Source organism: Gymnodraco acuticeps, unplaced genomic scaffold (assembly GCF_902827175.1).
Source record: "Gymnodraco acuticeps unplaced genomic scaffold, fGymAcu1.1, whole genome shotgun sequence".
NCBI lineage: Eukaryota > Metazoa > Chordata > Actinopteri > Perciformes > Bathydraconidae > Gymnodraco > Gymnodraco acuticeps.
Window position 1 is genome coordinate 2,013,887 of NW_022992053.1, and position 15,422 is coordinate 2,029,308.

At 43.5% G+C, this 15,422-nt stretch overlaps 1 protein-coding gene across 1 annotated transcript in view; it reads right to left on the minus strand.

The window, feature by feature from the left end:
• hecw2a (HECT, C2 and WW domain containing E3 ubiquitin protein ligase 2a) overlaps window positions 1-15,422 on the minus strand; it is a 71,841-nt gene that overhangs the window by 31,232 nt on the left and 25,187 nt on the right. Inside the window, 10 exon segments of the mRNA XM_034202054.1 lie at window positions 285-368; window positions 657-753; window positions 858-960; window positions 3,220-3,354; window positions 4,555-4,740; window positions 5,278-5,402; window positions 5,725-5,831; window positions 6,304-6,454; window positions 7,865-7,957; window positions 9,102-9,387. Of these exon segments, the coding sequence (XP_034057945.1) occupies window positions 285-368; window positions 657-753; window positions 858-960; window positions 3,220-3,354; window positions 4,555-4,740; window positions 5,278-5,402; window positions 5,725-5,831; window positions 6,304-6,454; window positions 7,865-7,957; window positions 9,102-9,387 (1,367 nt within the window).

Below are 15,422 nucleotides of genomic sequence, written 5' to 3' on the forward strand. Positions count from 1 at the left end.
CAAGATCCACGTGAGGCACAAGTAATCTGCTGACAACAAATAAGCCAAGAGCAGCTCCTAAAGGCAGATGTCTGGTTGCATTTTGGATTAAGGAACAGTACTATATGTATACGTATATAAAGCTATATGTTTGGGGTATAATTACCAGAAAGGAATGGATATTGAATCATATTGTTTCTGGGAATCAGTGGCGATACCCAGCCCCTGTTGTTCTGGGAGTGAGCTGCTTGTGACCAATAGTATGTCCCCTAGAGCCACACACTGACACACAGGTACAGCCTCACCTGAGCAGCATGACCAGGTCAGCATCGCTGGAGAGACGAGCCAGCCCTGTCACCCCCTCACTGCGAATAAACTGCACCTTCTCCCTGCACACGCACGCACGCACACACACACACACACACATACACACACACACACACACACACACACACACACACACACACACACACACACACACACACACACACACACACACACACACACACACACACACACACATCAGGGGGTAAACTGACACAATCCATTAGGATGAAAGGTTAACTGTGTGTTCAGTTTGACTGATGATGATAATGGAGGTGTTGGGTGTAAGCGAAAGAGAGAGAGAGAGAAAATGAAGCAATGAGAAAGAAGGAGAGGAAGAGTGGGCGTCCTACTTGAGCGAGTTATTCCTGGCCAGCTCGGGTTGCCTTTCCTGCAGAATCTCAACAATGTTGGGTTGCCGTAGAAACGCCACGATCTTGTCGTTGTAGGCTGGAGGAACAGGAAGAATGTGCATTTATCTCTGACTCTAGCGTGTGTTTGGAACTTTATGCTTTGCTTATATTGCATGCGTCATGTGATCCTGCCTGACCTACCCACAGGCACCACATCGTGGTACTGACTTCGACTGGAGCCACTGAAGGTGCTGGACGGCCGCGGCATGACGGGGGGGTTGGTTTGACGGGAGTCGTCCACCACCTTTGACAAAAGGAAGCACATTAGTTCAGCTCGCATCCTATTTCTACAAACCATCGGAATATCTGAACATTCTCTGTTAACTCATGAACTATATGTCTTATGTTATTGCAAACCATTTTCTATAGTATTCCACATGCATAAATGTACAATGTCATCAAGCTGCCATTTGCGTTCATTTCAGTAATGTATAAAAAAAAACAGCTGCAAATATATTTCATCACAGTATTAAATATAGGATGTCTGCTGTGTAAACACTAGAAAGACAAACCTAGAAGACAAAGTAGATGTTCCTTAAATTGTTAAAGGTACATATGTAACAATTGATACGCTCCCCGACATTCTCAGTTGTCTATAACAATGGGGACTGATTTGTATGTGAAAGAGTTGGGATGTTTTGCCGCTTTATTTGCACTCTTGAGTCTTTTGCGTCTGATCAGCTCCACTGCATAACAGCGTGTAGCACACGTAGAGAAATGCTGTCTCGAGTGGATGATCTTCTCCTGGCCTGATTTCACTGTTCAATAAGCTAGCTTGCGTGCTGAGTTGAAGCTAGTTGGCTAACTTTAGCTTACTGGCTCACTAACATCTAACTCTAATGGCGCAGTTTCACTATAGCGCGGTTTAAGCGTGCCGTGCCGTTTTTGGTTGCGTTTCTACTAGGCGTAGTACCGGCTAGCGGGTACGATTTCACAGTTTTTCTGGCCCCATAAAATCGAGGTTCTTAGCGGACCAACAACCAGGCTGAGTCGGGCTGAGTATGCTAAACTAGAGAGAGAATCGCTGGCAAGGGGGCTACAACTACAACAAGATGAACATATTTGACCGTGATTTAATTGTAATACACGTTTCAAAATGATGCCGAAGTAACAACACACTGATACCGGTTAGTAAAAACCATGAATTAATGCTTTGACAAGTCTGCAGACAGACGGCAGGCGAAAAACCCTTTTAAAATGCATGTTTTCTGAATGGAGATCGGCTAACAGCTAACGGCTGATGTTGGTTTTGTGTTTCGCATTGAAGATGACGTCACGGCTCCTTCTACACTGGGTTACTATAGTTACAGCCCCAGCTACTAAACTGTAATGGAAACGCAGCATAAAGTGAGCCTGGCCTAACAAGGCCTAACTATACCGTACTAAGCCGAGCGAGGCCCTGCAATGGAAATGCGCCATAAGTGGTTAAGTTAGCAGGCTAGCTTGCCAAATTACTTCCCCAGCTAAATTGAATTATAAACAGTCCATTACATGTCAGTTGTTAGACGCTTTTATCCAAAGGGACTAACATACATTCAGTACTGTGGCTAATCCCCACAGGAGCAATCTGGGGTGAAGTGTCTTTCCCAGGGACACAACGACATGCTGACTGCAGGGGGGGTGGAACTGGTGCTCCCCTGATCAGAAGATCAACGCACTAGCCCACTGAGCCACAGCCTCTCTTTACAATGTTAAGGTGTATAGTTAATGAATGCTTTTTACTAGCGAAGACCAATGCAACACAGGGACAGCTAACTAGCTGTAAGCCAAGCTAAGGTCAAGGTTAAGGTTGCAAACGGCAAGCTAGTTAGTATCTCGGAGCCAATGGACACGAAATACATTATGGGAACATTACAGAAATTAACGTTATTCCATTTATAATATCATGAAAAGGGTTTTATGAAAGTTACATTTAGTACCTTTAAACAGTTACATTTGTATTTTCCCGTAGTAAAAAGGTTATTGAGTCACCTTTTTCAAATATTCCCTACTGTGTAAGTATGCACTGATTTTTTACAGGGCACCTATCCAAAATCCAAAAGTCTTTAAGAGGAAAACTGAACCTAGTAATGTGAAGTTTCTAAACATTTAAGAGACAAGAATGATATTGTCAATGGCCGCAGTGTACACAATCATACCAAGCGAATCACTGTGATGCTGTATGTAGAGCTTTAGAAGATGAGCGGAGCAACCTTTCATTCTGGGATTACAGTAGTAAATCTTTAAGGACTATGTTGCAGGAATCAAGATTTAAGAGTTTGACTATAATAAACAGCTGTTTCAAATTACTGCCATTCGTTTCTATTTTCTAGCTGACTTCTATTGAAATCCGCCCTGCTGTCCTTGCTTCACGGTTCCCCCTCAGGGAATGGCAGGATAACTTCCCTGCCAACAAAAGCAGGAACTCACAAAACACTTTCTCCTTCAAAGTGGCCTCTACAAACATTGCAGTGTCTCCCCAGCATTAAGTTGACTCCAGGTGACTGGTGGTGCAGTCTCTCACCTCCCCAGCACTGTGGCTGCGCTGGCGGCTCAGGTGCTGGCGGTGGGCCAACAGCCCAGTGGAGCGAGAACTCTGGAGGGGGAGCCGGGGGTCAATGAAGGTCGTAGAGCGACAGTTGTGGTCCACAAAGAAGGCCTGAGGATTGAGATGTCATGCATGGATAGACTTAACACATCTTTATATGCAGAATCAATAACAAAAACAAATCAGCAGTAAATATAGTGGACAATGACTGGACACACATGTAGGGTGGGGCGTAGTAATACATGGAATTAAGTTACGTAATCATAAAAATGTTGGGAGGCGTGTGGCGCAGTGGATTAGTGCGTTGGTGTTGGGATCAGGGGGTCACAGGTTCAAACCCCACTGCAGTCAGCATGTCGTTGTGTCCCTGAGACACTTCACCCCAAATTGCTCCTGTGGGGATTGTCCACAGTATTGAGTATGTAAGTCGCTTTGGATAAAAGTGTCTAACAAGTGACATGTCATGTAATGTAATGAAACAAAAAAAGCTTTTCTCTCACAGATGCAGATTGGTGAAACATTTAATTAAAAAAAAAAGTAAAATTATCATTTCAAATACATTTTAAAATGAAATATAATACACTATCATGCTCATGTGCACATTTAACACAACTTCACAAAAGAAGTCTCACACTGGGCCTTTACTAGGTGGAAATGTGGCCATTATTTTGTAGGTAAAGCAGAATAAAGGGGCAGTATCACATTACAGAGTAAGTTATTGCAAAAAAATATCAACGTGACAACAGTTGATAGGCAATGAGCACATTAGGTAACGATTAAAAGTAACGGAAATAATTTATATTAGGTGACTTTAATATTGTGTTACTTGGATTAGGTTACTGAATTTAAATGTTTTTTTTCTTTTTTTAAAGATAATTAATAAATTAGCTTCATGGTTGAGTTATCTCAGGTCAAAAATCCAAGGTGTGGGGTCACAACCCCCCCCCCCCACACACACACACACATACCATGTATACATCACTTCAGGGGACACTACATTGACTTACATGCATTTCCTAGAGACTTATCCTAACCTTAACTATAACCAGCACATGCCTAACCCTAACCCTTACCCTAACCCTAACCAAGTCTTCACCCTAAAATTAACGATTCCCCTCATGGGGACCTCCAATTTGTCCCCATAAGGGAGGCGAGTCCCCACACGTGACTGTGTAAACAGATTTAGGTCCCCACAAGTATAGTAATGCTAGGCCACACACACACACACACACACACACACACACACACACACACACACACACACACACACACACACACACACACACACACATACACCACACACTCACACACCTTCCCAGTTTGGTCGTGCTTCATCTCCCAGCCCCGGGGGAGCTCCAGCTGCTTGTTGGAGAACATGTTGAGGAAGGTGACGAGGTCGCGGTTGTGCTGGTAGCGTTCAAAGTAGTGAGCGTCCCGGCGCACCTTGCTGATCATGTGCTTCAGGCAGGTGTTGCTCGTAAACATGCGGTAGGCACTCTGAGCAGAGAAGGGCAGAGGGGGGGCATCAGAGACAAGAGGACAGATTTGAGGTCTTTTCACTTCAATCACTCAAAATGCAAGACAATGTGGATAATATTATTTTAACACTAGTTGTTTGTTTTTTTCGGACAAAATGTCCTGAAACCAGTGAATTGAAAATCATTCAAAAATAAACGCTTGACATACAGTATAACAGTCTTATATATAATGTGTTGGATCAGTGCTGCATACAGCATGGTGTTAACAATATGCAAATGAAATCATTAAGATGTGAAATAATGAAAAATTATTAACGGTATTATAGCAAATTATTCATTAAATGATGGATTAATTTGTTTGTTTTTGTTTTTTAAACTAAATTATGAATCCCATTGTCTATATATGGTCTATGCCCCACAAAACGTGAACCCAATCTATCTGCATGGCTAGGTACAATGCGAAAACAGGGAAAATTACGAGTTAGGGTGACTTCAGTGTGTGTGCTTGTATATTGGGTCTGTCTGAGGGGTGGGGGGTCACAGATGTGGAACTGACAGGGTTAGAATGCAGCACGGTGAAGAAATCGGGGCTGCACAGGAACTTGGCACTGGGGGACTGGAGCAGCAGGGAGAGCCGCGAGCGGCCGCTGGAGTGAGCCACTGCACTTTCTCGCCGGTATTCTGCAAAACAAATCAACACACACTGGTCAAACTTGTAAACCGGAGCAATCTTTTTATGTATATCACAGATTTGCAATTTTTTTTCTCCAGCATTCTTTGTCAGGGATGTTAAAGAAACACACCCACAGACTAATGCTACTCTGAGACATTTGTTTACATATGTATATAATATAAAACAAATTCTGTGCATGGCTTACCGTAGTATTTCAAGAGATTAATCAATTACAAGAGGTGAGTCATTTAATTGGGCCATAATGAGTGTAGCGTTCTTGTGTAAATAACCTCTGATGTTTCTGTGTGTTTAAAGTCTAATGAAACCCACCCGTAATGGAGTGAGGCATCAATTCACTCTCTGGTTCAGGAGGCAGGTCCACCGGGCTCTCCTCTGGCCGGTCGCTGTTGGTGATGGTCCTTCTGATGCTCTGGTACCTGTGGTACACAGCAAACATAAAGTTACTGCTGTGAAAAGACAGTTTTCCCCTATTCTAGCATAAAATGCCAAAGGAGGTAACACAATTGTGATTTAGCATATGGCGCATTGATAAAAGCCCTTGCCTCTGCAGTATTACAAATCGGGGTCCAACACAAGCTCTCACAAGCCATGAGAGCAAAAAGCACACCTATAAGTACCACTTATAGCCAAAGGTGACACCAAAGAGAACTAAATGTAATTTTTTTTCAGTCAAATCGAAGTGTGAAACACAGGCTTTTTTACAGAAGAGAGATGAATCCAAAAGTTGCTGGTGTTTCCCTAGTGAAAGAGGTTGTATATGCTTTTTTAGTTACATTAGTTAGATAATAATGAACCCCCTGGTTAAGTGAGATATTGAACATCTGAAAATAGGGTTTACATTTACAAACACAATGGTTATGGCACCACAGTTCTCTTCACAAAGCCAACCTGCGGTTGAGTTGCTCCATCTGCTGGATGGAGTTGGAGCGGGTGAGGCCCTGTGGGGCCGGGGGTCCGGTGGGACGCTGCCATGTAGTGGTTCTGTTTACGTGATCCACAAAGAAGATCCTACCATGGCTGTCAATCCGAGCCTCCCAGTCTGGGAGGATAATCATAATAATAAGCTTCAAAAAAAGTGTTCATACTAACCAACAACTAAAGACAACATCAACAGGTGAATGTAATGCATATACACTACCTCAGGCTGTTATGAGCCCTGTTATCTTAAAATCATCTGAGGTCAGAGAACTTTTATAATTCACATATTTATTGACATACTACAGTAGGGCTTCTCAAACTCCGGACCAAGGTCCGGGTCCGGACCGAACTTCAAATCAATCCGGACCGAACCCTGTGTCCCATTATAAAAAATAAAAATTATTGGTATGCTTAAACTTATAAACTTTCGGATTCTGATGTAAATTAATGTATATTTTCTGATGCGTTGTGAGAATGAACGTGCATACATATTTACTTGTGTGCGCGAGCGTGACACGCATTGCAGACCGCAACGGTTAACCGCAAGTTTACCTTGACTTTCTAATGCTTCTAATGCCTTTTTGCCGAGGTTCAAGGCATTGGCTACAGACAAACAGTGCCATTGCTCCCACTAGTTCAAGCCACCATACTGTATGTATTAATTGAATGTGTGTGTGTGTGTGTGTGTGTGTGTTGTGTGTGTGTGTGTGTGTGTGTGTGTGTGTGTGTGTGTGTGTGTGTGTGTGTGTGTGTGTGTGTGTGTGTGTGTGTGTGTGTGTGTGTGTGTGTGTGTGTGTGTGTGTGTGTGTGTGTATACAGGGGCACCGTTTGCCGACAGGCAAGGCAGGCAAGCGCTTGCCTTGGACCAGAAGGGGGCCCCCAAAGAAGGTAGATTAAGAAGGTCCAAAGCAACGACAACATGAAACACCCTTTAATTTACTGCAACGACATATCGGGAAACCCCCTCAAGGGGGCTCCATGCATAGCGCGCCGTAAGAAACTGCTTCTCGCAGCGTCCACTCGGCGGCGTGCGTTGAAACTTGCCGGCGGGCGTGTCTTGAAGGGGGGAGGGGGGACTTTACTGGCATTGATCCGGACCAGTGACCTTGTATAAAATTCACAAGTGGACCTTTAATAAAAAAGTTTGAGTACCCCTGAGCATTCTGGTTAGCATTGAAAACGCTAAGAGATATGCTAATGGTCAGACAAATGCTAACATAAGAATGCTAACATCTTCAAAATTACAATGCTAATATGCTGTTTAACAATTTTACTTTTTGTCCTGTAGTACCATGTCATATGAATGCAATTGTTGGGGAGCTGGGGGAATGAAGACTTTTAACAGTAACAAAGCAATATAAAATATTAAAGCTTCTCTGAGATTAAAGTCACACATTTAAGAAAACAATTGTTGAACACAAAACAGACTATTTTCTTGAGTTGTACTACTTTAATCTATACAAAAAAAAAGCCACACACAGGCTGTTACATGTACATTTACAATAGACAGCGCATGCAGACACACACTCACTGGGAGGCAGAGGCTCGTCCACGCGTTGGTATCGGTGGATGTCATGACGCACAGAAGGAAGTGAACGTACAGGATGGCCATTAACGTGAGAGCCTGAACACAGAAAACACACAAAAGACAAAATACTTTTATTTTTAATTAGGGCTGTCAAGTTAACGCGTTAATAACGCGTTAACGCAAAAAAAAAATTAACGCCACTAATTATTTTAACGCGATTAACGCATGTGTATTTTTTGTCCTCAGCCGCCCCGTAGTTTCAGAGCGCATCGAGTTTAAAATACCATCTACATGCTGATGCTGACAGCCCCGCTCCTGCCGCCCGCTTGTGGCAGACCACACTTCCACGCTCACCGCACCGGCAGGCACCGACTGGCTGTTGGGAGGACCGGGAGGGTGTGTGTATGTGTGGCCCGAGCGAGCGAGAGAGAGACCTTCCGTGCATTGTTGTTGTTAGTATCTGGTGCTAGCTAGCTGCGCTAACGGATATAAGGAGCTGTTTAAATGAAAACAGAGGAGCGACATTTCGCCACAACTGCGCCGAGCACTTGACTTTATGCAGGAAGCCAGACAGTGGGACATTGTACGAGAAGTCAACACACTCAGTGCGCAACATGATTGCAGCGTCCAGGCAGCTCCCGTTCGAGCATATGCCTTGAGTTGCACATAGCTCCAACGATCCATCACACACACACACACACACACACACACACACACACACACACACACACACACACACACACACACACACACACACACACACACACCACACACACACACACACACACACACACACACACACACACACACACACACACACACCAGTTGTATTGTATTATTGTATGAGAGAGGTTCCAGGTTGAATTGAGGCGAATATTTTTAATGTTCAGAGGTTGTTGTGTTTAATATTCATTAGAATATTTGTCATTGTTCAAATGATAATAAACATTAGCATAAAGCATATTTGTCCACTCATATGTTGATAAGAGTATTAAAAACTTGAAAAATATTCCTCTAAGGTACATTTAGAACAGATCAAAAATGTGCGATTAATTTGCGATTAATCGCGATTAACTATGGACAATCATGCGATTAATCGCGATTAAATATGTTAATCGACTGACAGCCCTATTTTTAATACAAGGAAAAGAAGCATGAAACACCTTTTGAGCTGTTAAATCCAGCCATGACCCAACTAAATGACCCTCCTCTTAAGATGAAGCCATCTATAGTTGATTACCTTCCTCTCCATCTGTTTCTGTGGAGTCAGCAGAGCCCGCCTCCTCACAAGGTTTAGTCTCCTCCCCTTCCTGTGTTTCGGCCACGCCCCCTGCAGCCTGCAGGCTCAGCCTCCTCACACTGAGCTCCTCCCTCACCTGCTCGCTGACTGGGGGGGGTGCTCCTGCAGCCTCAGATGGAGCCACCTGCCCACCCCCTTCATCATCCACAGCTTGATTTGTAGGAGGGGTTCCCGAAACCACGTCTCCCCCCGGATCTATGGCCGTCTCCGCTCCATCCTTCGCTTCCTACATACATACAATGTTAAAATGTGTAAAAAAAACACAACAAAACCCTCAAAGAGGAGTCTCGTCACCCAGGACTGGGTTTCATATTGGTCAGTCTCATACACATTAATATGCAAAGCATTCAGAGCCACTGCTACAAAGTATCTGTGAATTACAGAGAGTCAGTCAACCCAACAGCAGCTCACAACATGAGGCAGCATCCGCTCCATCACCAAGGCAAATGTACATGTGTCGGTGTGAGTGCTTGAAGCTCACCTATTGTGCTGAACAATATATTATAGGGCCATAGCTATATAAAACATGTCTCTGAAGTGTTTTGCTCAAAATACCAAACAGATTGTAGCATGCCTCATATGCCTCTATTTCAGCCCTGTTACTAAAGTGCTGATTCTGGGTCTGGCCCTTTAACCTGTTAAGCCCCGTGCCTGTTTTTCAGCTCTCAGGCTCGAAAATGACATGCCCAGAACAAATGACTATAACTTCAATTCTAAAAGGGGTAAATTAATAATCTTTTTTCTCAAAGCAATGATAAACCTGCGACTTGGATGTAGAAGAGTCAGAATCAATATATATGTTTTTATTTTAAAGTAAATTCAGATTGAACATTGAACATGTTTTTGCTCCCATTTTTCATGAGATGAACTCAAAGATCTAAAACATTTTCTATATACCCAAAATAACCATTTATCTCAAATATTGTTCACAAATCTGAAAAAATCTGTGATAGTGAGCACTTCTCCTTTGCCGAGATAATCCATCCCACCTCACAGGTGTGGCATATCAAGATGCTGATTAGACAGCATGATTATTGCACAGGTGTGCCTTAGGCTGGCCACAATAAAAGGCCACTCTGAAACGTTCAGTTTTATCACACAGCACAATGCCACAGATGTCGCAAGTTTTGAGGGAGCGTGCAATTGGCATGCTGACAGCAGGAATGTCCACCAGAGCTGTTGCCCGTGAATTGAATGTTCATTTCTCTACCATAAGCCGTCTCCAAAGGCGTTTCAGAGAATTTGGCAGTACATCCAACCGGCCTCACAACCGCAGACCACGTGTAACCACACCAGCCCAGGACCTCCACATCCAGCATGTTCACCTCCAAGATGGTCTGAGACCAGCCACTTGGACAGCTGCTGCAACAATGGGTTTGCATAACCAAAGAATTTCTGCTGTCAGAAACCGTCTCAGGGAAGCTCATCTGCATGCTCGTCGTCCTCATCGGGGTCTCGACCTGACTCCGGTTCGTCGTCGTAACCGACTTGAGTGGGCAAATGCTCACATTCGATGAAGTCTGGCACGTTGGAGAGGTGTTCTCTTCACGGATGAATCCCGGTTTTCACTGTTCAGGGCAGATGGCAGACAGCGTGTGTGGCGTCGTGTGGGTGAGCGGTTTTCTGATGTCAATGTTGTGAATCGAGTGGCCCATGGTGGTGGTGGGGTTATGGTACGGGCAGGCGTATGTTATGGACGACGAACACAGGTGCATTTTCTTGATGGCATTGTGAATGCATAGAGATACCGTGACGAGATCCTGAGGCCCATTGTTGTGCCATTCATCCACGACCATCACCTCATGTTGCAGCATGATAATGCACGGCCCCATGTTGCAAGGATCTGTACACAATTCCTGGAGGCTGAAAACATCCCAGTTCTTGCATGGCCAGCATACTCACCGGACATGTCACCCATTGAGCATGTTTGGGATGCTCTGGATCGACGTATACGACAGCGTGTTCCAGTTCCTGCCAATATCCAGCAACTTGGCACAGCCATTGAAGAGGAGTGGACCAACATTCCACAGGCCACAATCAACAACCTGATCAACTCTATGCGAAGGAGATGTGTTGCACTGCGTGAGGTAAATGGTGGTCACACCAGATACTGACTGGTTTTCGGACCCCCCCAGACCCCCCCAGTAAAGCAAAACTGCACGTTTCAGAGTGGCCTTTTATTGTGGCCAGCCTAAGGCACACCTAGTGCTGCGTACCGGTACGCCGAACCGGTACTGGACTTGTAAAAAGTTTCGGTTCAAGTCCGGTTAAAACCGGAACGTCGGGAACCGGTACTTGGACTCGCAAAAAAAACTAGCACTTACATATATATTCTGGTGTCTGTGGTTATTTAAACATTCCCTGATAAACGTTATTCAGCCTCAATAAATGAGTGCTAATCCCAGTGTGCTCAGTGTACAACATCACATGTCATTTCACCTTCGATTCACGGTTTGAAAACGTAGCATTTCGCCACATGCTAATGCTAACCGGAAGTGAAGAATTTTCAGAATACAATTATTAAGTTAATAGTGTGAACTTCCGTTTTTTTCAGAATAAAACTGATTTAAATTAAATAGTGTATTTAATTCAAAATTACGCCATATCAACATTGATTTTAATTTCTAACAGTATGTATGTACATCACTATGTATGTAGTACTGTATAATGTACACATGTAGAGTTGTAGAAAATACATGGTGTACAGACAGTACAGTAGCCTACACTCTGATTGTACAGTCACTACAGTGTATACTGTATAGTAGGTGTGTAACAGTGTAATGCGTATAGTCTACTCTACACTCTACCTTTCAGCAACGTTTTAGGGATTTAGGCTCAGTCAGCTCAGGGACTGTTTGGTTACTTTAGTTTGGTAAATGAAAAAAAGGTTTGAACTTTGTAGTAGTTCACTGTAGTTGCTGTCTTAAGTCATTTGTAGACTAAGTGGCAAAAAGTGTTTTTTTTACATTTGTACTTTGTAGAGAAATGTAGACACAAGTTGGAAGGGAGCACAATAAACCTGATGAGTTTGAATTTGAGTTGATTATGAGTTTATTTTCAATTCATAATTAGCTCACAAAAAGTTCACTTTAGTTACTCACATAACTTGACACAAGTCATGGGTTCAGGTCCGGACTTATAAGTCCGGACCTGAACCTGAACCTCTGGACTTGAGTCCGGACCTGAACCTGAATGTGAGTCCAGGTACGCAGCACTAGGCACACCTGTGCAATAATCATGCTGTCTAATCAGCATCTTGATATGCCACACCTGTGAGGTGGGATGGATTATCTTGGCAAAGGAGAAGTGCTCACTAGCACAGATTTTTTCAGATTTGTGAACAATATTTGAGAGAAATGGTTATTTTGTGTATATAGAAAATGTTTTAGATCTTTGAGTTCATCTCATGAAAAATGGGAGCAAAAACAAAAGTGTTGCATTTATATTTTTGTTCAGTGTAGTAAAAAAATGTAAATGATTGTGTCCGTCCAAAAAAAACAACATGACTTATAGTGAAAACCACCCTTGAATGATGGGATGGTAGACTAAAAGCTTTAGGAATCCAAACTATAACATATAATAAGTACCCTGTATCAAGATTGATGCAAAACAAGTGACCTTTGACCTTTTTAGAGAGGTTTAGCAAAAGAAAACCACTTCTGGGGTGATTTGGGTGTATTTGCCATATCTCTGGAACCCATCAGTCGATTTTGGTGATTGACACCACTTTTGAACCGTTAGAGCCAATATAATCGAGGGGAACTCCATCTAAACATTACCATTGGTGAATGATGCGCAGCCAGCATGCCCAAAACCGGAAGCTCTCATACACTCTCGTAGCTCTCATAGCAGCTATATGAAAACTCTGTTTTTGACATATGTTATGATGGATTATCAGTAATCATTTCAAAAATGACACAGACACATTGGATTAACCTTCAGCAGCGTTTATATGCGTTGTAATGCCCTTGAACGCAACTTTTGATCAAAAAACAGCAAAGGTAAAATGTGTTTGCCGTTTTGGCTCCGTAAAGCTAAGTTGTGTGTTGTCTGGTTTCGCCTTCGCTGCCGCGAGTTTTGGTCGCACAGTGATGATACCTAGACCATTGGAATCTGTGAAATCTCAGCTTTCATGTGATATATTGTATGTGCAGAATCGATGAAGTATAACATACTTCTACCGTGAGTTATGTGCTAAGTGTGTTAGCACTCTTTCGCTTAGTGCTAATTCAGAGGCTTGGCGTTAGAGTTGTGTTTTGTTTCGGTAAAAATGGTTCATATCGTCAGTTAGTTGAGTTTCTTACCGCTAAGTGGGTATGACACATTCATAGTTTGTTAAATGTTAAGAAGCCCTGAGATGCTGTTTCTTGCAAGATGTTGCGTTTAGCCCCTGGTACCGGGGGCATAGGTCTTAACAGGTAAATAGGTGCTTTCACACCGGAGTATTTAGTTCATGAGTACTTTCCTGGGGAGAAAAAAGTTCCAATTTCTATTGGCTGGGCGAATTGTAAACCACGCCCCGTAAAACTCTGAAAAGTTTTGTGAAGCCGCGATTGTATTTGCTGGCATTAGCATTAGCATTAGCCCAGCGCACCAACAGAGAGAGACTAACTTATGGCAACACAAAAGAAAACATGGGAGCGGTGGAGATGAGGAGGTGTCGGCGTTCTGGCTATTTACTCGGAAGGCTTCAGTAGAAGCTGCTGGGAGTCCCAGCAGCTTCTACTGAAGCCAGTCGACCAACTCCGGGGACTTCCGGCCGGGACTTCGGGTGGCAGTATACGCCGTGAAGTTGTTTGCGGCCTGCCAGTAAACCCAAAGCAGAAGAAGAAGTGACGTCAGCGGCTTCATTTGCGTAATCTTCCCTCAGGGACTTATTCCAGTGTGAACGCGATATGCTCTTTAGTTCCATGGGGGAACTAAGTGCTGGGAACTAAGTGCTGGGAACTAAGTACGGTAAAGTACTTGGTGTGAAAGCGGCTAATGTAACCGAGCTGCTGTGGCCACGCCCCTTTGGAGCGTCCCCATGCAAGCAGTGAGCTCTGTGAAGAGAAGGCTGTCTACCAGCAGAAACTCAGCTAAACGCTGCCGTGATTAACCCTCTGGAGTTTAACGCAGCGTCCAATTGGGCTGGTTTGGGTTGCATTGGGCTGGTAAAATTGGGCTTGGGCTGGTGGACATAATTTGGGCTGGTTTCCATGAGGTGGGCTGGTTCAGAAAAACACCACTGGTATTATGTGTCTGTGTTGCAGTCTACCAAATTAGGTCAAACCTATTATTTTTGGTATTTGAGCGGTCCATTTCTTTATTCTTATGTTCAGTGCTGCCACCAATTGGCCTTGAGGGGGGGGGGGGGGGGGGGGGTTGGCAGGGAAACGGGGTGCAGGGAGAGTGGCTGTACCCGTAGGATAGAAAAGGGGGAAGTGACGATTTTTGTATTTTGGTATCGTTCGTCTTCCTTTTAGTCAACCTTGGGCAGATCGTCACAGTATCATTTTATTCCATGTGTCAAGTCAGGCAAATTGGGTCCAAATGTTATTGCATCAATGATCTGTTAGCATTAAAATCACTAAATATATGCTGTAATTATTTTTGCTGTAGGCAACTCAAGGGCTCAGGTAATGTGATTACTATATGAATAATGGTCCAAAATAACATAAAATGCATAGGGTTTTTTGTTAAGTTACATACTTTCGTCGCCGGCCGGCCGATACATGCCGCGCATTAAGTGGGCCTGTCTGTCAATTAATCCCCGGGCCACTTTTTCCCCCCAGTCCGCCCCTGGGCGGGACGTTGCCAGGAGTTCAACGTAAAGCCAGCCCACATTTTAGTAATGTTGACATGACCTCAGCAAATCTGGATCAGCTCCGTTGTACCCCCGTTTTTAGAGATGTGGGTAAGGAGGAAAAGAGAGAGGGTTTTATTTTCTGACACTTTTTCAGTCTCCTTACACACTAAAGACACATATTTATGTATAAAAGACATCAAAAAGCGCATTTTGCATAATAGGTGACCTTTACAGGAAACAATCGCTGGGCATTTCTCAAAAAATCCCATGAAAAATGAATGCAGATTGCTGTTTCCCACTCATGCTTTCTTTATATAAACTCTGCTGATACAAGCCAAGCCGGTCAGAATTCACTCCAAATGACTTACTGCTTGAGAATATTTATTTAAATGCACAATATTTCCTTTTCAGTCACTAGGGGTCTTTAAATGAAAACAATCACAAAAAACCGGTGTTTGACAAAGTCATAAAGT